General features: G+C 42.8%; 2 protein-coding genes and 3 non-coding genes across 6 annotated transcripts; 3 read left to right on the top strand and 2 right to left on the bottom strand.

Annotated features, from left to right (window-relative positions):
- Positions 1-127: 127 nt before the first annotated feature.
- On the bottom strand, positions 128-6492 carry LOC139370132 (G patch domain and ankyrin repeat-containing protein 1-like). 2 transcript variants are annotated; one of them, XM_071109457.1, is made up of 6 exons: positions 6426-6492; positions 5651-5952; positions 5078-5212; positions 1251-1467; positions 1125-1209; positions 300-854 (listed from the first exon to the last, which is right to left on the bottom strand). In XM_071109457.1, the coding sequence occupies exons 2-6, from the start codon at positions 5870-5872 to the stop codon at positions 359-361; spliced, it is 1155 nt and encodes a 384-aa protein (XP_070965558.1). In that variant the 5' UTR covers positions 5873-5952; positions 6426-6492; the 3' UTR covers positions 300-358. The 2 variants fall into 2 exon arrangements, with proteins under 2 accessions (XP_070965557.1, XP_070965558.1); XM_071109456.1 differs by having other exon boundaries at positions 128-854; positions 1202-1467.
- Positions 6493-10687: 4195 nt separating this feature from the next.
- LOC139370099 (zinc finger protein 883-like) lies at positions 10688-17695 on the bottom strand. The gene is made up of 2 exons (XM_071109418.1): positions 17133-17695; positions 10688-12169 (listed from the first exon to the last, which is right to left on the bottom strand). The coding sequence occupies exons 1-2, from the start codon at positions 17491-17493 to the stop codon at positions 10977-10979; spliced, it is 1554 nt and encodes a 517-aa protein (XP_070965519.1). The 5' UTR covers positions 17494-17695; the 3' UTR covers positions 10688-10976.
- A 1765-nt stretch (positions 17696-19460) lies between these two features.
- Positions 19461-19542, top strand: trnal-uag (transfer RNA leucine (anticodon UAG)). Its single transcript has one exon. It is a non-coding gene; the product is annotated as a tRNA-Leu (tRNA).
- Positions 19543-20278: 736 nt separating this feature from the next.
- trnal-aag (transfer RNA leucine (anticodon AAG)) lies at positions 20279-20360 on the top strand. Its single transcript has one exon. It is a non-coding gene; the product is annotated as a tRNA-Leu (tRNA).
- Positions 20361-21097: 737 nt separating this feature from the next.
- trnal-uag (transfer RNA leucine (anticodon UAG)) lies at positions 21098-21179 on the top strand. The gene has a single exon. It is a non-coding gene; the product is annotated as a tRNA-Leu (tRNA).
- The last annotated feature ends 703 nt before the right edge of the window (positions 21180-21882 follow it).

Below are 21882 nucleotides of genomic sequence, written 5' to 3' on the forward strand. Positions count from 1 at the left end.
TAACAGTTCATTATCAAGCCCCAGTGTAACTCAGTAGAGTAACAGGTCATTATCAAGCCATAAATGGGCCCTGTGGAACAGCAGGTAGAGCGAAGCAAATACCCCATAATGACAACGCAAAAACAGGTTTTTAGAAATGCTTGCAAATTTATTACAAATAGAAAAAATTGAAATACCTTATTTACATAATATTCAGACCCTTTGAGAGTGAGACAGAGAGAGAGCACATAGAGTGCACACTAGATAGAGAGCACAGAGTGTACACTAGAGAGAGAGAGCAGAATGTACACTAGAGAGAGAGAGTGTACACTAGAGAGAAACTGACTACAACAGGTGTCCCTGGGTCAGCATTTAGAGGTCAGGGGTCAAAGGTGTTAAAGGAAGAGCGGAAGTCCCTCTCCCAGTTCCTGTCCTTCTCCTCCCTCCTGCTCTCCTCCTTCATCCCCCTCCTCCCCCTCTCCCCCCGACCCTCCTTCCCCGTCCGTCTGACTGCCTGCGGGTCTTTGGGTTGGAAGTGTGTGACCTTGGGTCGGGGTGTGGGTCCGTACCCCAGGCCTCTACTATCCCTCTTCAGGACGGTCCGGACCGGCTGTTTATGACCCTCCCCTTCGGGCCCCAGCCCCCCTCCAGGGGTCCATCCAGAGCGCAGCATCATCTGGTAGGCGGGGGTGGAGGGGGGGAGGCAGTAGTGGGGAAGGGGGGCAGGGCGGGAGAGAGAGAACAGGTGGAGGGTGGAGGAGAGGTGTGTCTCTGGAGGAGAGGAGTAGTGGACACTGCAGACTGGACACCACTGGGTCTGATTCTGGGTGGACTGGTTCTGATGAGTCTGGACTGCTGCTACCGCTGGGGGAGAACTGGGGGGGGGGGAGAAAAATTAGTATCTCCTTGACAACAAACCTTCAATCACAGGTCTTACTATACACTAGGACAGGGGTAGGAGAGCCTCAGATACTGCAGGACGGTGTTCCAACTAGGCACCACACCTGACCACCTGATCAGGTCAGGGATTGTCTATATTCATCACACCTGTGGTCAGTCAGTCACTAACCTGTGGTCCTGGTGGTCCTGCGTCTCTCTCCTGTAATGGTTGTGTTGACCCCTCTGTCTCCCAGTCAGTCACTAACCTGTGGTCCTGGTGGTCCTGCGTCTCTCTCCTGTAATGGTTGTGTTGACCCCTCTGTCTCCCAGGCCGGTCACTAACCTGTGGTCCTGGTGGTCCTGCGTCTCTCTCCTGTAATGGTTGTGTTGACCCCTCTGTCTCTCATGGTCACAGTCCTGCGGAGACCCGTAGTGGTCCAGTTCCTCTAGGACCCCGCTATGCCCCGCCATCCTAGCCAGCTCCCTGGCGTCCCGGCCCTGCGTGTCGACCACGCCCACCCACGCCGCCCCCTGCTGGAGGAGGAGCCTAACGACACCCCGCTGCCCTGCCGCCGCTGCACACATCACACCTGTCCACCACCAGCTGTCCTGGAGAGAGAGAGAGGGAGAGAGAGAGAGAGAGGGAGAGGGAGAGAGGGAGAGAGGGAGAGAGGGAGAGAGGGAGAGAGGGAGAGAGGGAGAGAGAGAGAGAGAGAGGGAGGGAGAGAGAGAGAGAGAGAGGGAGGGGGGAGTCAGGGAGAGGGAGGAGATGGGGGGAGAGAGAGAGAGAGAGGATGGAGAGAGAGAGAGAGGGAAAGAGTCAGGGAGAGGGAGGAGATGAGAGAGAGGGAGAGAGAAGGGATGGAGAGAGAGAGAGTCAGGGAGAGGGAGGAGATGGAGAGAGAGAGAGAGAGGGAGAGAAAGAGAGAGAGAGGGGGGGGTCAGGGAGAGGGGGGAGAGAGAGAGAGAGAGGGGGGGGGGTCAGGGAGAGAAAAAGGTGATGGAGAGAGAGAGAGAGAGAGAGGGAGAGAAAGAGAGAGAGAAAGGGAGAGGGGGGGAGTCAGGGAGAAGGAGGAGATGGGGGGAGAGAGAGAGAGAGAGAGAGGGGGGGGGGGTCAGGGAGAGGGAGGAGATGGGGGGAGAGAGAGAGAGTGAGAGAGAGAGGGGGGAGAGAGTCAGGGAGAGAAAGAGAGAGAGGGGGAGAGAGTCAGGGAGAGGGAGGAGATGGAGAGAGAGAGAGAGAGAGAGAGGGGTAGGGGGAGGGGGAGAGAGAGAGAGGGGATGGAGAGAGAGAGAGGGAGAGAGTCAGGGAGAGGGAGGAGATGGAGAGAGAGGGGGGGGGGGGTCAGGGAGAGAAAAAGGTGATGGAGAGAGAGAGAGAGGGAGAGAAAGAGAGAGGGGGAGGGGGAGAGAGAGAGAGGGGATGGAGAGAGAGAGAGGGAGAGAGTCAGGGAGAGAAAGAGGAGATGGAGAGAAAGACATTAAGAAGGATGTGTAGAGAACATTTTGGTCATGTAGCAGACACTCCTCAGTAAAGCAGCTTTCAGCTAAGTCAGTGTTAGTAAGAGAAGACAACCGGTGTTAAAAGACTAGCGCAACAGGAAGGAGGTTGGTTCGAGGGCACTGGGAAGGAGGTTGGTTCAAAGGCAAAGGGAAGGAGGTTGGTTCGAGGGCAACGGGAAGGAGGTTGGTTCGAGGGCACTGGGAAGGAGGTTGGTTCGAGGGCAACGGGAAGGAGGTTGGTTCGAGGGCAACGGGAAGGAGGTTGGTTCGAGGGCAACGGGAAGGAGGTTGGTTCGAGGGCAACGGGAAGGAGGTTGGTTCGAGGGCACTGGGAAGGAGGTTGGTTCGAGGGCAACGGGAAGGAGGTTGGTTCGAGGGCAACGGGAAGGAGGTTGGTTCGAGGGCAACGGGAAGGAGGTTGGTTCGAGGGCACTGGGAAGGAGGTTGGTTCGAGGGCACTGGGAAGGAGGTTGGTTCGAGGGCACTGGGAAAGAGATTGGTTCGAGGGCACTGGGAAAGAGATTGGTTCGAGGGCACTGGGAAAGAGATTGGTTCGAGGGCACTGGGAAGGAGGTTGGTTCGAGGGCACTGGGAAGGAGGTTGGTTCGAGGGCACTGGGAAGGAGGTTGGTTCGAGGGCACTGGGAAGGAGGTTGGTTCGAGGGCACTGGGAAGGAGGTTGGTTCGAGGGCACTGGGAAGGAGGTTGGTTCGAGGGAAACAGGAAGAAGGTTGGTTCGAGGGCACTGGGAAGGAGGTTGGTTCGAGGGCACTGGGAAGGAGGTTGGTTCGAGGGAAACAGGAAGGAGGTTAGTTCGAGCGCAACGGGAAGGAGGTTGGTTCAGGGCACTGGGAAGGAGGTTAGTTCAGGGCCAACAGGAAGGAGGTTGGTTCGAGGGAAACAGGAAGGAGGTTGGTTCGAGGGCACTGGGAAGGAGGTTGGTTCGAGGGCACTGGGAAGGAGGTTGGTTCGAGGGCACTGGGAAGGAGGTTCGTTGCGGCTCATAATAATTGCCGGAACGGCAACAGGAAGGCAGTTGGTTCGAGTGCAACAGGAAGGAGGTTGGTTTGAGGGAAACAGGAAGGAGGTTTGTTCGAGTGCAACAGGAAGGAGGTTTGTTCTAACGCAACAGGAAGGAGGTTGGTTTGAGGGCATGTTAGCGGTTTAAAGGGGAAACAGGACTGAAGGCTAAAAGTTTGCGGTAGGTTGTTCCAATCAATAAAATCAAAACCTTGAAACCTGATCATATATTTTCACTTGACTCCACCAGACAATAAACAGATCCTAAGAGTTCTGAACATGTCGTCATGGAGCTTTTTTAAATCGAACCTGTGAAATAGATGCATTTAGAACCATGTATTAGATCATTATTCAAATTGAATACAAGCCGTGAATTGAGTACTTGACCTACTGGCATCCTGATGAGGTAGTTCTGCCTGAGACTTCAAAAGTAATCAGGGTAACGGGGTCAAAGAGGGGGAATTCCTCTTGTTCTAATGGTCAGGACACTGAGGGGATTTGATTAACCTGCCCCCAGGTTGAACCGGGGCTATGGTCTAATGGTCAGGACACTGAGGGGATTTGATTAACCTGCCCCAGGTTGAACCGGGGCTATGGTCTAATGGTCAGAACACTGAGGGGATTTGATTAACCTGCCCCCAGGTTGAACCGGGGCTATGGTCTAATGGTCAGGACACTGAGGTGATTTGATTAACCTGGCCCCCAGGTTGAACCGGGGCTATGGTCTAATGGTCAGGACACTGAGGGGATTTGATTAACCTGCCCCCAGGTTGAACCGGGGCTATGGTCTAATGGTCAGGACACGGAGGGGATTTGATTAACCTGCCCCCAGGTTGAACCGGGGCTATGGTCTAATGGTCAGGACACGGAGGGGATTTGATTAACCTGCCCCCAGGTTGAACCGGGGCTATGGTCTAATGGTCAGGACACTGAGGTGATCTGATTAAACTGCCCCAGGTTGAACCGGGGCTATGGTCTAATGGTCAGGACACTGAGGGGATTTGATTAAACTGGCCCAGGTTGAACCGGGGCTATGGTCTAATGGTCAGGACACTGAGGTGATCTGATTAAACTGCCCCAGGTTGAACCGGGGCTATGGTCTAATGGTCAGGACACTGAGGTGATCTGATTAAACTGCCCCAGGTTGAACCGGGCTATGGCCTGTCGCGCGACTGGGTGAAACCGGTGAGGGAGGTGCGCCCTGCTCAAATAGAACAGTAATCTTTAAAATATATGTAAGACACTTCGGAGGCTGCTGAGGGGAGAACGGCTCATAATAATTGCCGGAACGGAGCTAATGGAATGGCATCCAACACATGGAAACCGTGTGTGTGATGTATTGTCTAACATTCCACTGATTCCGCTCCAGCCTTCACCACAAGCCCGTTCTCTCTAATTCAGGAGAAACCATGGAAACCGTGTGTGTGATGTCATGTCTAACATTCCCACTGATTCCGCTTCAGCATGTGAAAACACAGCATCCTCTACTCATTAGTATACATGCATCGCCTAGGTCACTTTTTGGTTTGAGCCATCTTCTCCATGGGCTTTGAACGGGGCACCTGGCTCACGCCCGGGAAGCAGCCCGGTGATAAAAACGAAAATCACTTTTCACTCCGCCAACGCGGTCTAGTAATCCATTCTCCTACTTGGTTTCTCCCCGTGGGAGACCCAGGTTCAGATCCTGTGTTACCTACCTGGAAGTTGACATCCACCCCCCGGGACAGCAGGCCTCTCACCCCAGACAGGTCTCCTTCCTGGGCACAACGCAGCAGTCTTAGCCCCTCCAGCTCCGTGGTAGTACTGGTGGTGTTAGCCTGCTGCCTGCTAGCCTGTGGGAAAGAATACATGTACTTTAGTTACATTTTGGCCAATCAGCAGATGGCCAATCAGCAGATGGCCAATCAGTAGATGGCCAATCAGCAGATGGCCAATCAGCAGATGGCCAATCAGCAGATGCTTCACTGGTGCATCTGGAGTGTGCAAAGCTGTCACGGCAAAGAGTGGCTACTTTGAAGAAACTCAAACATAAAATATATTTTGATTTGTTTAACACTTTTTGGGTTACTACATGATTCCATATGTGTTATTTCATAGTATTCTACAATGTAGAAGATAGTACAAATTAAGAAAAACACTGGAATGAGTAGGTGTCAACTTTTGACTGGTACTGTGTATATATACTGAGGAAATACTTTATTTTTTAAATCATACATGTCATGATCATAGATGATGTAGCTACTAGGCAATATTTGTTGTGTTTGTGGTACCTGGACGTGCTGCCCCGCTCTTCTCCCCCTGCGGTTCTCTCTCCCCCTCTGCTCCATTCCTCGTCTCTCCTCTCCATCCCCTTCTTCTATGAGGCTTTGATAGAAGCGCCGTGCCTCCTCTCCTCCGAGGGTGCTGGGTTGAGGTCCGGTGGCTGCGCCTGCGTTTCCCGACCACAGCAGCTCTTCTTCTCGTGCCGGGGTGAAGTAGCTTAGAGAGCTCATGGCTGGGACCGGTTGGTCGGCGGCGCTGGAATAGCTAGCTGACCGCTAGACAGACTAGGCGACAGTAACGTTACAGTCACCTAAAACACAGTTGACCAGTCGGATAGTGATTAGATTTATGTAAACGAGGTAACTGACGTTCGTTAATCACTTTTCTGGAGTCTGGAAATGTCGGTGTAAGGTTATTTTTTCTTCATACAGCTAATTAACTACAGTGGCTAACTCAATGACTAGTCTAATTCCTCCATCATATTGTTACTTTTAGTAAGTAGCTAAGTGTAGTTAGCTAGCCTCAACCAAATATATTGTTTGTGCCTCGACGCTCGGTCGTAAATGATAATAGGCTAGCTGGCTGTGACTTATCAACCAGAATTAGAAATGGGCAGCTAGCAAGCTAGCACACTGAATTTAACGTTAGGTACCTAGATATTTAACAAAAAGTTTATATGTGTATATATATAACAAAGAGTTTAGTTATATATTTAACAAAACGTGTATTTCTATATATAAAATAAAGAGTGTAAATGTACTATCAAAATAGTTAGTTCCCTACCCGAGGTAACGTGCCTCCATCTTTGTTGTTGTTGGTTTGCGACGTCATGTCCACTATTTTTTACGTCACGCAAATAGTCTCCACGTCGCCTCCTGCTGACCGGAGTTAGTAACGCAGCAAAAGTCCTTTTAGGACACAATTTCACATTAATTCAAGTCAAACGAAAATAAAACAATAATAATAGCGCGCCTAAATGGTGTTTCAGTCGATATTAAATATTGGTGTTCCACATTTTATTGATATTCAGACCAAAATATGTTGCATTAATCAAATAATGTTTTACTGAACAAAAGAATATGCATGCAATATGGAAAAATGTCGACGATTATACTGAGTTACAGTTCATGTAAGGAAATCAGTCAATTGAAATCAATTCATTAGGCCCTAATCTATGGATTTCACATGACAGGCATAGGCCCACCCATTGGGCAACCAGGCCAATCCAATCAGAATTCGTTTTCCCCCAAAAAAGGGCTTTATTATAGACAGAAATACTCCTCTGTTTCATCAGCTGTCTGGGTAACTGGTCTCAGACGATCCCGCAGGTGAAGAAGCCGTATGTGGAGATCCTGTGCTGGCGTGGTTACACCTGGTCTACGGGTGTGAGGCCGGTTGGATGTACTGCCAAATTCTCTAAAACGGCATCGGAGGAGGCTTAATGGCAGATAAATTAATATTACATTCTCTGGCAACAGCTCTGGTGGACATTCCTGCAGTCATCATGCTAATTACACGCTCCTTCAAGAAGTTGACACATCTGTGGCATTGTGTTTCGTGACAAAACTGCACATTATAGTGTCCTTTTATTGTCCCCCAGCACAAGGTGCACCTGTGTAATGACCATGACGTTTAATCAGCATCTTGACATGCCACACCTGGATGGATTATTTTAGCTGTCACGTTCTGACCTTTATTTCTGTTGTTTTTGGTAGAGCGTTGTACAAGAGCGTTGTATTTGGTACAAATCATTCCTTTAAGTACTAGACCTCAGTCTGGTAATAAAGGATGTGGTTGTTGAGCTAGTAGCTAGAGGGAAATATTAAACTAGGCACAAGACCTCAGTCTGGTAATAAAGGATGTGGTTGTTGAGCTAGTAGCTAGAGGCAAATATTAAACTAGGTACAAGACCTCAGTCTGGTAATACATGGTGGCTGTTGAGCTAGTAGCTAGAGGCAAATATTAAACTAGGCACAAGACCTCAGTCTGGTAATACATGGTGGCTGTTGAGCTAGTAGCTAGAGGCAAATATTAAACTAGGCACAAGACCTCAGTCTGGTAATGAATGATGTGGCTGTTGAGCTAGTAGCTAGAGGGAAATATTAAACTAGGCACAAACTGGTTGAGTCAATGTTGTTTCAACGTAATTTGTCAACAAATTGTGACATGGAATCGACGTGGAAAATACATTGGATTTCCAAAAAGTCGCCAACGTAAACTATTGTTTCGACAGTGAAATTTCAACCATGGGATTGTCATCATAGTAACCAACGTTTAACAGACAAAACCGTGTATAAAATACAGTGCCTTTTGAAATGACTCATTTCACATTTTGTTGCATAAGTATTCAGCCTAAATGAGTTCAGGAGTGAAAGTTCTCGGGTGGCGCAGTGGTCTGAGGCTCTGCATCTCAGTGCGAGAGGCGTCACTACACTCCCTGGTTCGAATCCAGGTTGCATCACATCCGGCCGTGATCGGAGGTGCCGTAGGGCGGCGCACAATTGGTCCAGCGTTGGCCGGTGTAGGCCGTCATTATAAATAAGAATTTGTTCGTAACTGACTTGCCTAGTTACATATAAAAAAATATAAAAAATGTGGCTGAACAAATCACATAATAAGGTACATGGACTCCTTGTGATTTAATAGGGGTTGATGTGATCTTTGAATGACTAACCCTTCCTCTGTCCCCCATACATACAGCATCTGTAAGGTCCCTCAGTCTAGTAGTGAATGACTAACCCTTCCTCTGTCCCCCATACATACAGCATCTGTAAGGTCCCTCAGTCTAGTAGTGAATGACTAACCCTTCCTCTGTCCCCCATACATCCATACATACAACATCTGGAAGGTCCCTCAGTCTAGTAGTGAATGACTAATCCCTTCCTCAGTCCCCCATACATACAACATCTGTAAGGTCCCTCAGTCTAGTAGTGAATAAGGTACATGGACTCCTTGTGATTTAATAGGGGTTGATGTGATCTTTGAATGACTAACCCTTCCTCTGTCCCTCGTACATACAACATCTGTAAGGTCCCTCAGTCTAGTAGTGAATGACTAACCCTTCCTCTGTCCCCCATACATACAACATCTGTAAGGTCCCTCAGTCTAGTAGTGAATGACTAACCCTTCCTCTGTCCCCCATACATACAACATCTGTAAGGTCCCTCAGTCTAGTAGTGAATGACTAACCCTTCCTCTGTCCCCCATACATACAACATCTGTAAGGTCCCTCAGTCAAGTATTGAATTTCAAGCACAGATTCAGCTACAAAGACGAGGGAGCTTTCGACATTCTCATTATAAAATAATTTGGTGCACTTAGGGCAGTGATAGGTAGATGGGTAACAATAATAAATGTTATTGGGGAAAAATGCACCAAATTATTTTTTTTTCAATCTTCAACATAGAAATGCTACCAAAAATAATTTACTGAAACTCGAGACAAATGACGGAGTCACCTGTGATTCGCCAAATTACATTTTGAAAGAGGAAGTAAAGTACTTTAATGTTTTCATTTCAGTCTCCTGCAACTCCTCTAACCGACGCTAATTGTATGGATTTTCCCCCTCCTATTAATAATGTAAAACTAACAGCTGTACAGAAAGACTCATGTGATTAAATTACAGAAGAGGAACTTCTTGATGCTATTAAAGCCTCTAATAAGTCTGGGAACATTTACAGGTCCCGTTTTTTTTTATTTTTCAAACTTTTTGTTGATGTACTCAGAGGTCCATTATTAGCATGTTTTAACCACTCCTATACAAATAGATGATCAGATACTCCACAAGAAGGTCTGATTTCAATATGCCTTGTCATTGTGTGTAGATTGATGAGGGGAGAATAAAAACATATTAGAATAAGGCTGAAACGTAACAACATGTGGTAAAACTTTAAAATGGCCTGAGTACTTCCTGAATACACCTCCTTTAAATGATATAATCATTTACATTCAGCAATATCCAAATCATACAATGAACGACGGGAGGTTTTATACTTGTATTTACATAATCAACACTCATAATCTAAACAAAATACCTATTTGCCCTTTTTTAAAAAAAAATCTGGTTTAGGACATGATCATATCTCGAGATGAAAACACCACAGTAGCAAAGTCTCTATCGTAGAATAAGGTCGTATTTTACCACAACATTCCGCAAGTGTCATTTGTCATGAAATGTCCTCTTTGGATCGCTGAGATCAGGATGTGTACTTATCTATTTCATAATTAGAATTATTTAAAAAATGTTTTTATCAGATATTATGCATTTTACGTTCTAATTACCATAACAGTTATAAACTAATCCATTTCTAATATAGATATATTTTTTTACATTGCTCTTGTCATGTAAAGGTCTGAGTTAAATAACACTGAAAATAAACATGTTTCAAATTAAATCAGACTTTTTTTTCCCAACATGTCCACAGACACTGTGTTTGTACATAATACATATTATAGTATAATGTAACATTCAATGAATACACATTTTTTATGATTTATGGATAAATTACAGGAACATACTTTGGGTTTTATTTTAAATAAATTTGTTTTTTCTAAAGTAAAACAGTATAAAATGACCCAAGAATTTAATCCAGATGAAAAGACGATTCAGGCGAAAATAAAATGTATTGAAAATAAGACACTTTGCCTAAACTTAGTCCTCAGAATGACAGTTGGTTTTGTAACTACTAAACTTAGTCCTCAGAATGACAGTTGGTTTTGTAACTACTAAACTTAGTCCTCAGAATGACAGTTGGTTTTGTAACTACTAAACTTAGTCCTCAGAATGACAGTTGATTTTGTAACTACTAAACTTAGTCCTCAGAATGAGTTGGTTTTTACAGATGCTTCATGGTTTTGTAACTCCATTATCTACAGAAACTGTTTTAAAATTGGTTTACGGAGAATCATCTATATAAACAATTTGATTTCATGTGACATAAACAAAACCACAAGTTCTCAGTCAGAAACATCAGACAGAACACAGCTCCTCAATTCTCTCGTGTTTTCTCTTGAGTCAGTTCAGTTTGGTATTGATCAACGCCATGTTTCATTTCTTTTTTTGTGTAAATATTTATATAGTCGCCAGCATTATTTGTCTACTTGCAAATAAAAAAAAATCTCTCTCTGGGCAAGTAAAGTTATCTGGTGTGTTTTCCCCTGATCGGGAAAATGTCTTTGCACAATGAGAGCAGTGGTATGTCCTCTTTCATGATTATTCAGATGCCTTAACCGGTTAAATCTCTTTCCCAACTGGGAGCAGTGAAAAGTCTTATCCTCTCCTGTGTGTCCTGTCATGCCTATTCAGGACCCCTAACTTAGTTAAACTCTTTCCAGTCAGGAAGCAGAGGTGAGGCTTCTCTCCTGTGTGTGTGTTCTCCCATGTTTTTTCAGATACCCAAAGTGGGTAAAACTCTTTCCACACAGGGAACATTGGTAGGGCTTTTCCCGGGTGTGTGTCCTCTCATGCTCTTTTAGGTTCCCTGATCGGGTAAAACTCTTTCCACACAGGGAGCATTGGTAGGGCTTTTCCCGGGTGTGTGTCCTCTCATGCTCTTTTAGATTCTCTAACCGGGTAAAATTCTTTCCACACTGGGAACATTTGAAAGGTTTTTCTCCTGTGTGTGTCCTCGCATGCCTATTCAGGTCCCCTAACTGGGTAAAACTTTTTCCACACTGGGAGCAGAGGTGAGGTTTCTCTCCTGTGTGTGTTGTCTCATGTTTTTTCAGATACCCTACTTGGGTAAAACTCTTTCCACACAGGGAGCATGGGTAGGGCTTTTCCCGTGTGTGTGTCCTCTCATGCTCTTTTAGGTTCCCTAACCGTGTGAAATTCTTTCCACACTGGGAACATTGGAAAGGCTTTTCTCCTGTGTGTGTTCTCTCATGCCTATTCAGGTCCCCTAACTGGGTAAAACTCTTTCCACACTGAGAGCAGAGGTGAGGCTTCTCTCCTGTGTGTGCTTTCTCATGGTTTTTCAGATGCGCTAAGTAGGTAAAACTCTTTCCACACTGGGAGCAGTGGAAAGGCTTCTGTCCTGTGTGTATTTTCTCATGATCTTTTAGGTTCCCTAACTGGGTAAAACGCTTTCCACACTGGGAGCATTGGAAAGGTTTTTCCCCTGTGTGTATTCTCTCGTGATCTTTTAGGCTCCCTAACTGGGTAAAACGCTTTTCACAGTGAGAGCATTGGAAAGGCTTCTCTCCTGTGTGTATTCTCTCATGCTCCTTAAGGCTACCTAACAACCTAAAACTTTTTCCACATTGGGAACAGTGGTAAGGCTTCTCTCCTGTGTGTATTTTCTCATGTCTTTTCAGGCTCGCCAACTGAATAAAATTCTTTCCACATTGGGAACATTGGAAAGGCTCTTCTCCTGTGTGTGTCCTCTCATGCTTTTTTAGGTTCTGTAACTTAGTAAAACTCTTTCCACAGTTGAAGCAATGGCGTCGTCTCGCTGGTTTGGACGTCTCTGTGTCTGGTTCCTCTGAGGGACTCTTGCTGCTGTCAGAGTGAGAGTCTGGTCTCTCTCCTGCCAAAGACAAACAGAGTATTTAGTTCAGCAGATTATTTAGTTAAACCTGAAATGAAACCTCCACGTACATTTTACTTTGACATCTTGAGTCGTTTAGAAGACACTGTTATCCAGAGTGAAAGCATCAACAGTTAAGATGATATGCCCTGAATTACTAATTAGGGGTTCACAGCGAAGCTCCCGAAAACCCCGCTGTTATTCTCTTTCTCCTACTTATTGAACATTCCCATTTATATCCACTCTACAGGGCCTATCATTTATATCCACTCTACAGGGCCTATCATTTATATCCACTCTACAGGGCCTATCATTTATATCCACTCTACAGGGCCTATCATTTATATCCACTCTACAGGGCCTATCATTTATATCCACTCTACAGGGCCTATCATTTATATCCACTCTACAGGGCCTATCATTTATATCCACTCTACAAGGGCCAATCATTTATATCCACTCTACAGGGCCTATCATTTATATCCACTCTACAAGGGCCTATCATTTATATCCACTCTACAAGGGCCTATCATTTATATCCACTCTACAGGGCCTATCATTTATATCCACTCTACAGGGCCTATCATTTATATCCACTCTACAAGGGCCTATCATTTATATCCACTCTACAAGGGCCTATCATTTATATCCACTCTACAAGGGCCTATCATTTATATCCACTCTACAGGGCCTATCATTTATATCCACTCTACAGGGCCTATCATTTATATCCACTCTACAAGGGCCTATCATTTATATCCACTCTACAGGGCCTATCATTTATATCCACTCTACAAGGGCCTATCATTTATATCCACTCTACAGGGCCTATCATTTATATCCACTCTACAGGGCCTATCATTTATATCCACTCTACAGGGCCTATCATTTATATCCACTCTACAGGGCCTATCATTTATATCCACTCTACAAGGGCCTATCATTTATATCCACTCTACAAGGGCCTATCATTTATATCCACTCTACAGGGCCTATCATTTATATCCACTCTACAGGGCCTATCATTTATATCCACTCTACTATCATTTATATCCACTCTACAGGGCCTATCATTTATATCCACTCTACAGGGCCTATCATTTATATCCACTCTACAAGGGCCTATCAACTTGAAATATTTTAGGGTCATCCAATCCATTACCATGATGAACCACGTTAAGTTTGGCATTGAATTCTTACAAAACGGACGGAAATTATTAACAATTTACTTTTATTTAATGCTAATGATTTAAAATAAATCATTAAACAAATCTACTTCTCATAAACTAAGTCAGATTCACTCCAAATTTGGTCTTTGGACTCATGACATCAGTCTTTAAAGGTTTTGGTTGCTGCATTTTAATATGGCCGCACTGTAGCTATAGATGCACGTTACCACATTTGCTAATGCTAATTAATGCTAATGCTAATTAATGCTAATGCTAATTAATGCTAATGCTAATTAATGCTAATGCTAATTAATGCTAATGCTAAAAATACTTAAAATCTTCTCATGAACCATAAGTCAGATTGACTCCAGATTTGGTATACACAGTGGGGAGAACAAGTATTTGATACACTGCCGATTTTGCAGGTTTTCCTACTTACAAAGCCTGTAGAGGTCTGTCATTTTTATCATAGGTACACTTCAACTGTGAGAGACGGAATCTAAAACAAAAATCCAGAAAATCACATTGTATGATTTTTAAGTAATTCATTTGCATTTTATTGCATGACATAAGTATTTGATACATCAGAAAAGCAGAACTTAATATTTGGTACAGAAACCTTTTTTTTGCAATTACAGAGATCATACGTTTCTTGTAGTTCTTGACCAGGTTTGCACACACTGCAGCAGCCCCATCCATCCTCCCCTCAATACGGTGCAGTCGTCCTGTCCCCTTTGCAGAAAAGCATCCCCAAAGAATGATGTTTCCACCTCCATGCTTCACGGTTGGGATGGTGTCCTTGGGGTTGTACTCATCCTTCTTCTTCCTCCAAACACGGCGAGTGGAGTTTAGACCAAAAAGCTATATTTTTGACTCATCAGACCACATGACCTTCTCCCATTCCTCCTCTGGATCATCCAGATGGTCATTGGCAAACTTCAGTAGGGCCTGGACATGCGCTGGCATGAGCAGGGTTTTAATCCATGACGGCGTAGTGTGTTACTAATGGTTTTCTTTGAGACTGTGGTCCCAGCTCTCTTCAGGTCATTGACTAGGTCCTGCCGTGTAGTTCTGGGCTGATCCCTCACCTTCCTCATGATCATTGATGCCCCACGAGGTGAGATCTTGCATGGAGCCCCAGACCGAGGGTGATTGACCGTCATCTTGAACTTCTTCCATTTTCTAATAATTGCGCCAACAGTTGTTGCCTTCTCACCAAGTTGCTTGCCTATTGTCCTGTAGCCCATCCCAGCCTTATGCAGGTCTACAATTTTATCCCTGATGTCCTTACACAGGTCTCTGGTCTTAGCCATTGTGGAGAGGTTGGAGTCTGTTTGATTGAGTGTGTGGACAGGTGTCTTTTATACAGGTAACGAGTTCCAACAGTTGCAGTTAATACAGGTAATAAGTGGAGAACAGGAGGGCTTCTTGAAGAAAAACTAACAGGTCTGTGAGAGCTGGAATTCTTACTGGTTGGTAGGTGATCAAATACTTATGTCATGCAATAAAATGCAAATGAATTACTTAAGAATCATACAATTTGATTTTCTGGATTTTTGTTTTAGATTCCGTCTCTCACAGTTGAAGTTTACCTATGATAAAAATTACAGACCTCTACAGGCTTTGTAAGTAGGAAAACCTGCAAAATCGGCAGTGTATCCAATACTTGTTCTCCCCACTGTATATACTCAATTAATTAGCCTTAATTAGCCTTATTGTTATATAGACAGTCAACTTATTGTTAGATAGACAGGTCACTTATTGTTAGATAGACAGGTCACTTATTGTTAGATAGACAGGTAACTTATTGTTAGATAGACAGGTAACTTATTGTTAGATAGACAGGTAACTTATTGTTAGATAGACAGGTAACTTATTGTTAGATAGACAGGTCACTTATTGTTAGATAGACAGGTAACTTATTGTTAGATAGACAGGTAACTTATTGTTAGATAGACAGGTAACTTATTGTTAGATAGACAGGTAACTTATTGTTAGATAGACAGGTAACTTATTGTTAGATAGACAGGTAACTTATTGTTAGATAGACAGGTAACTTATTGTTAGATAGACAGGTAACTTATTGTTAGATAGACAGGTAACTTATTGTTAGATAGACAGGTAACTTATTGTTAGATAGACAGTCAACTTATTGTTAGATAGACAGTCAACTTATTGTTAGATAGACAGCCAACTTATTGTTAGATAGACAGGTAACTTATTGTTAGATAGACAGGTAACTTATTGTTAGATAGACAGTCAACTTATTGTTAGATAGACAGGTAACTTATTGTTAGATAGACAGGTAACTTATTGTTAGATAGACAGGTAACTTATTGTTAGATAGACAGCCAACTTATTGTTAGATAGACAGGTAACTTATTGTTAGATAGACAGGTAACTTATTGTTAGATAGACAGGTCACTTATTGTTAGATAGACAGGTAACTTATTGTTAGATAGACAGTCAACTTATTGTTAGATAGACAGTCAACTTATTGTTAGATAGACAGTCAACTTATTGTTAGATAGACAGGTAACTTATTGTTAGATAGACAGGTAACTTATTGTTAGATAGACAGGTCACTTATTGTTAGATAGACAGGCAACTTATTGTTAGATAGACAGGTAACTTATTGTTAGATGGACAGTCAACTTATTGTTAGATAGACAGGTAACAAACTAGAAACAAACCAAAACATTGTTTAGAAAGTTTGATTTAGTCGCCTGGTTTGACAGATTGAAATATACTAAATACATTTTTAAACAGATGGGTTTATTGGTGTTAAAATACACCAGTTATGCTATTTTGGACCAGCAGGCTGATGATGTCATGCAGACATTTTTGTGTTTTAAACTTTTTTATAACGACAACGACAAGTTTGATGTCAGACGACAATAGAATGTTCATGATGTCAGACGACAATAGAATATTCATGATGTCACTGCGACAACTGTCTACAGATAGACCTAGTATAAACCAGCCTTTAGTCTTGGAATCTTTGGCTGTTTACTACACTACTCCCTCTGTTTAGCACATGGCCTCACATGTGACTCCTTAAAGAGATGGGTGGGGCTAAGGCTTAAGAGGGTGTGAACGATGCTGAATGGGTGTAGACAAATACGATCTCTCCAGTAGGTGTACCAAAACAGACAAGGGGGCATTTTCTCTTAAGGCTCAGATGTTTATCGACTTTCAAAGCAGTGATTAATTTGCCATTGTTCCTCAAATGGTATGATATACCATTTCCTTGCTTTGGGTCTCTACTTGACCATGTGACCTAGACACCCCAAACCAACATTGGATTGTTCACAGGGTAGGGACACGTATTACACACCCTTTGGTTTTCCCATAAATAACTTACACAATTTATATAAATATATATATTTTTTAAAATGTCTATAGCTCTTCAACCACGTGACCTACCAGCCTTATTTCTACTGTTCATATGGTTTTCTCCCTTTGGTTTTCTTATAGCATTTTAGCAACATTTGTAGAATATATATATATATATATATATGAACGATGCTATATATATATATATATATATATGTGTGTGTATTTAAATGAGATATATATATATTTAAATATACTTAAAAAAAAAACTTTAATAGCTCCTTCACAATACGACTGAAACACCTCAAACCACCTTCAGGGTAGGTTTTCCCATAAATCACTTTCATGTTTTAAGATAAATATTAGAAACTTTCTATAGCTCTTCAACCATGTGACCTAACAATCTTCAATGATTGAAGAGTTTGTGCCCATGTTTCTAAGACAGTAACGTTACTTACTAGTATTAATCAGATCTCCCGTATCCTCCTCCTCCTCCTCCTCTTTCAACGTCACAGTAATCTCCCCTTCCTCCTCCTCCACTCCATAAACAGCACCCTCCTCTTTCACGCTGAAAGCTTCTTCTTCTTCTTTCACTGTAAACTCTTCCACTATAACTTCCTCTTTCACTGTAACTTCTTGCTGTTCTGTCACTATAACTTCCTCTTTCACTGTAACCTCTTTCACTGTAACAGCCTCACCCTCTACTTCTTTTTTTACTGTTACAGCCTCCTCTTCCTTTTCCTCTTTCACGAGACCCTCTTTCTCCGTCCAGCAGACCTCCTCTTCTTTAACACCGGGGTAGTAGTTTAGTGAGTTCATGGTCGGGGATGTTAACTAGCTAGATAGTTAGCATTAGCAAACAGCCTAGTGCTACTGCTAACTTAGCAAGCCAGCTACCCAACAAACAACGTAAATAGATACGACAGAAGTATATTTAAAACACACGGAATAATATATACCACAACAGACTAAAGAGATTTAATGTTTTTGCCTATTTCGGCTACGAAGCTGGCTGACTATACTTGTTATTGTTGAAGAGGCGTCGTCCTGTCCACTAGATTATACGTCACACTCTGACAGCATCACCTGAGACTCACATCGCCACCTGTTGACTGAAGTGGGTAAACGCAGTTGAGGAAAATATTTATAAGACAAAACGTTTATTTATTTATTTAATTGAAGTGTGATATTATATGGAAACGTACAAAGATAAGAACGCGTTGATTGATTAGTGTAGTGAAAAAATGTAAATACTGTACATCTGCATAAACATTTAAGGCAAATTCATATTAATTCACTTAAACAGATAACATAAAAGATAAGAGCTCGGTCAACACTCCTCCTAAATAGCGTAACAATACATAGATGTATATAATGAACGTCCACAAGTGGCTAACACAGTTTTTTTTTTTTAAACATGAAATTGCATTAATCAAATCCTTTTTACAATCATCAACAGGGTTTTCTCTGACATGGTGGAGAAAATACTGACGGGAACATTCACGAGGCAGTGAATGTTTTGTCATTACAACATCTTATCAACGTTGTAATCAGAACAACGTCATCATATTGTCGGATGCCAAGTTCAATTGGACATTTCCACGTTTCCTAGTTCCGACGAACATGTGATCGCTTTTATCACAGCCAGAAGCGGAATTCTGAAGCCACCATTTAGAACTTCTCACCACCAAATATGGTGATTAGAGGAAGTCCAGTGGCAGGAAGTGGGAGAAGATGGCGCGAGACGAAACTTGGCCGATAATTTTGCATATTTTCTCATCTATGAAAAATTCGATCTCAATGCAGTTTTCTGTTCCCAAAAAATAGAATCTGTTAAGAACAGAGTGTACAATTTTTTTTCAAAATGATTAAAAAAATATTGCATTGTTTAGAAGTGCAAGGGCGAATTGAGTTATTGCAAGCGAAAATCACAGAGTAGGCGTTTCCTAATGGGAAAATATGCAAATACATTGTAAAACAGGCCAATAGAATCTCGCTAGATCGTGCTTGACTCTGCCCACCTCATTTGTTCATGTCCACTGTGCTTCCTTTGCTGCCCTGAGAAACAACAGCAATGATACATCTTGGGTTAGTTTAACAGTGGGCGAAGTTCGAACGGAACACTTTTGTCAAGACATTGACAAACCTCACCGCAATCCTGTTGCATTATGGGTATACAAATGTTTCCACATTTTCAAACATAAATACATGAAATATCCTACTTGCTATAATATAGCTAATGTATTTGCATGGATGTAATGTCGTGCTCCATGTTAAAACCGTACAATGTTGATTGTCTAGAACATTGTTGTCAACAAACAAATTCAAACATTGTTGATTGTCTGTTCATTTTAAGTTTGAATGAAATGTAATGTAGTACAACATTGTAGGTTGCACATGGGTTATGGTGGGGGATGGTGGGGGATTTCTACACTGCCAATTACAGAGTCAAGAGGTTTATGTAGTAAACAAAAAAAATTGAGCTCAATGTTAAACAGTAGTGGAAAAAGTACCCAATTGTCATTCTAGAGTAAAAGTAAAGATTCCTTAATAGAAAATGACTCAATTAAAAGTGAAAGTCAACTATTAAAAAACTACTTAAGTAAAAGTCAGTATTTGTATATTAATATTTGAATATTGAAAAAGAAAATCTAAATAGATGAAGGAAGCAAGAGATACATAAAGATAAAGATTTTAAAGAAGAAAATGAAAAAGAAGACTAAAATACAAGGGAGTGCAGACGCTCTAGGTAACTGACGAGAAAGTGTGGAAGCTTGCCAGAGCTGGGTAGTGTGGCCGAGTGGTCTAAGGCGCTGGATTTAGGCTCCAGTCTCTAAGGAGGCGTGGGTTCAAATCCCACCACTGCCATCTTTATTGAGTTTGTTTGCGCAAGCCATCACATGTTCTGCTTTATTTCAGTGTTTTTACTTTCATGCAGGGCCATGCAAGGGAGAAAAGAAGCAATGTTGTGTGTCACGGATGGGGTTCCAACTCAATAGTGTAGTCCATCGCCTTAACCAACCAGCCACCAAGTCCTGTGCTCTCACGGTGGCAGTTGCACCTCCTACCGGTGGTTGTTCACGTCAAAGCCTGATTGTAGACAAGGAAAGTTGTCCTAGGCTGTGCGAAGACCTAGCAGTCCATTTCAACAGTTGGTACTGTGGCCGAGCTGTCCAGAGAACTGGATTTAAGGACACAGTCTTTCGGAGGTATCGGTTCAAAGTCCACCGCTGCAACTTTTTCTCAACAGAAAACTGTAATGTAATTTCAAACAAGGCCACCAAGGACACCGGACAAATAAAGGGAATCCAGCCTTTACCCTAATTCCCACCTCTGTTTTTGAAATTATCTGCTGTGTTTTTCAGATTCAATCTGCTTCAGACATAAAAGCAGAAACTAATTTTCAGTGTACACAATGGAAGAGAGAGCAACATGAGACAAATCAAGATTTTTAAAAAGAGAATCAAAAAAAGATGAAGGACGCAAGAGCAACATGAGATACATAAAGATTTTTAAGAAGAAAATGAAAAAGAGGACTAAAATACAAGGAAGTGCAGACGCTCTAGGTAACTGACGAGAAAGTGTGAATATTTCCCCAGAGCTGGGTAGTGTGGCCGAGCGGTCTAAGGCGCTGGATTAAGGCTCCAGTCTCTAAGGAGGCGTGGGTTCAAATCCCACCACTGCCATCTTTATTGAGTTTGTTTGCGCAAGCTATCATATGTTCTGCTTTATTTCAACGTTTTTACTTTCATGCAGGGCCATGCAAGGGAGAAAAGAAGCAATGTTGTTGGTCACGGATGGGGTTCCATCTCAATAGTGTAGTCCATCGCCTTAACCAACCAGCCACCAAGTCTTGTGCCCCTGCGGTGGCAGTTGCACCTTCTACCGGTGGTTGTTCACGTCAAATCCTTGATTGGAAAAAAGGAAAGTTGTGATGGTCTGTGCGACCACCCAGCAGTCCATTTTAACAGTGGGAACTGTGGACGAGCTGTCCAGAGCACTGGATTTAAGGATCCAGTCTTTCGGAGGTGTGGGGTCGAAGTCCACTACTGCAACTTTTTCTCAAAAGAAAACTGTAATGTAATTTCAAACAAGGCCACCAAGGACACCGGACAAATAAAGGGAATCCAGCCTTTACCCTGATTCCCACGTCTGTTATTGCAATTATCTGCCGTGTTTTTCTAATTCAATCTGCTTCAGACGTAAAAGCAGAAACTAATTTTCAGTGTACACAATGGAAGAGAGAGTAACATGAGATAAATTAAGATTTTTAAAAAGAGATTCAAAAAAAGATGACGGAAGCAAGAGCAACATGAGATACATAAAGATTTTAAAGAAGAAAATGAAAAAGAAGACTGAAATACAAGGGAGTGCAGACGCTCTAGGTAACTGACGATAAAGTGTGAATATTTTGCCAGAGCTGGGTAGTGTGGCCGAGCGGTCTAAGGCGCTGGATTTAGGCTCCAGTCTCTAAGGAGGCGTGGGTTCAAATCCCACCACTGCCATCTTTATTGAGTTTGTTTGCGCAAGCTATCACATGTTCTGCTTTATTTCGGTGTTTTTACTTTCATGCAGGGCCATGCAAGGGAGAAAAAAATCAATGTTCTGTGTCACGGATGGGGTTCCAACTCAATAGTGTAGTCCATCGCCTTCACCAACCAGCCACCAAGTCCTGTGCTCTCACGGTGGCAGTTGCACCTCCTACCGGTGGTTGTTCATGTCAAATCCTTGATTGGAATTAAGAAAAGTTGTGATGGTCTGTGGGACGACCCAGCAGTCCATTTTAACAGTTGGTACTGTGGCCGAGCTGTCCAGAGAACTGGATTTAAGGATCCAGTCTTTCAGAGGTGTGGGATCAAAGTCTACCGCTTTAACTTTTTCTCAACAGAAAACTGTAATGTAATTTCAAACAAGGCCACCAAGGACACCGGACAAATAAAGGGAATCCAGCCTTTACCCTAATTCCCACGTCTGTTATTGCAATTATCTGCAGTGTTTTTCTAATTCAATCTTCTTCAGACATAAAACCTGAAACTAATTCTAAGTTTATACGATGGAAGAAAGAGCAACATCAGATAAATTAAGATTTTTAAAAAGAGAATCAAAAAAAGATGAAGAACGCAAGAGCAACATGAGATACATAAAGATTTTAAAGAAGAAAATGAAAAAGAAGACTGAAATACAAGGAAGTGCAGACGCTCTAGGTAA

The sequence above is a fragment of the Oncorhynchus clarkii genome, chromosome 17 (assembly GCF_045791955.1).
Source record: "Oncorhynchus clarkii lewisi isolate Uvic-CL-2024 chromosome 17, UVic_Ocla_1.0, whole genome shotgun sequence".
Lineage (NCBI taxonomy): Eukaryota > Metazoa > Chordata > Actinopteri > Salmoniformes > Salmonidae > Oncorhynchus > Oncorhynchus clarkii.

Coding starts and splice junctions, on each gene's coding strand:
- LOC139370132 (XM_071109457.1), bottom strand. CDS start 5,872: ATGAGCTCTCTAAGCTACTTCACCCCGGCACGAGAAGAAGAGCTGCTG. Junction 5,213..5,650: donor GAGCGGGGCAGCACGTCCAG/GTACCACAAACA, acceptor TCTTTCCCACAG/GCTAGCAGGCAGCAGGCTAA. Junction 855..1,124: donor CAGGACCACCAGGACCACAG/GTTAGTGACTGA, acceptor CCCCCCCCCCAG/TTCTCCCCCAGCGGTAGCAG.
- LOC139370099 (XM_071109418.1), bottom strand. CDS start 17,493: ATGAACTCACTAAACTACTACCCCGGTGTTAAAGAAGAGGAGGTCTGC. Junction 12,170..17,132: donor GGGAGATCTGATTAATACTA/GTAAGTAACGTT, acceptor TGTCTTTGGCAG/GAGAGAGACCAGACTCTCAC.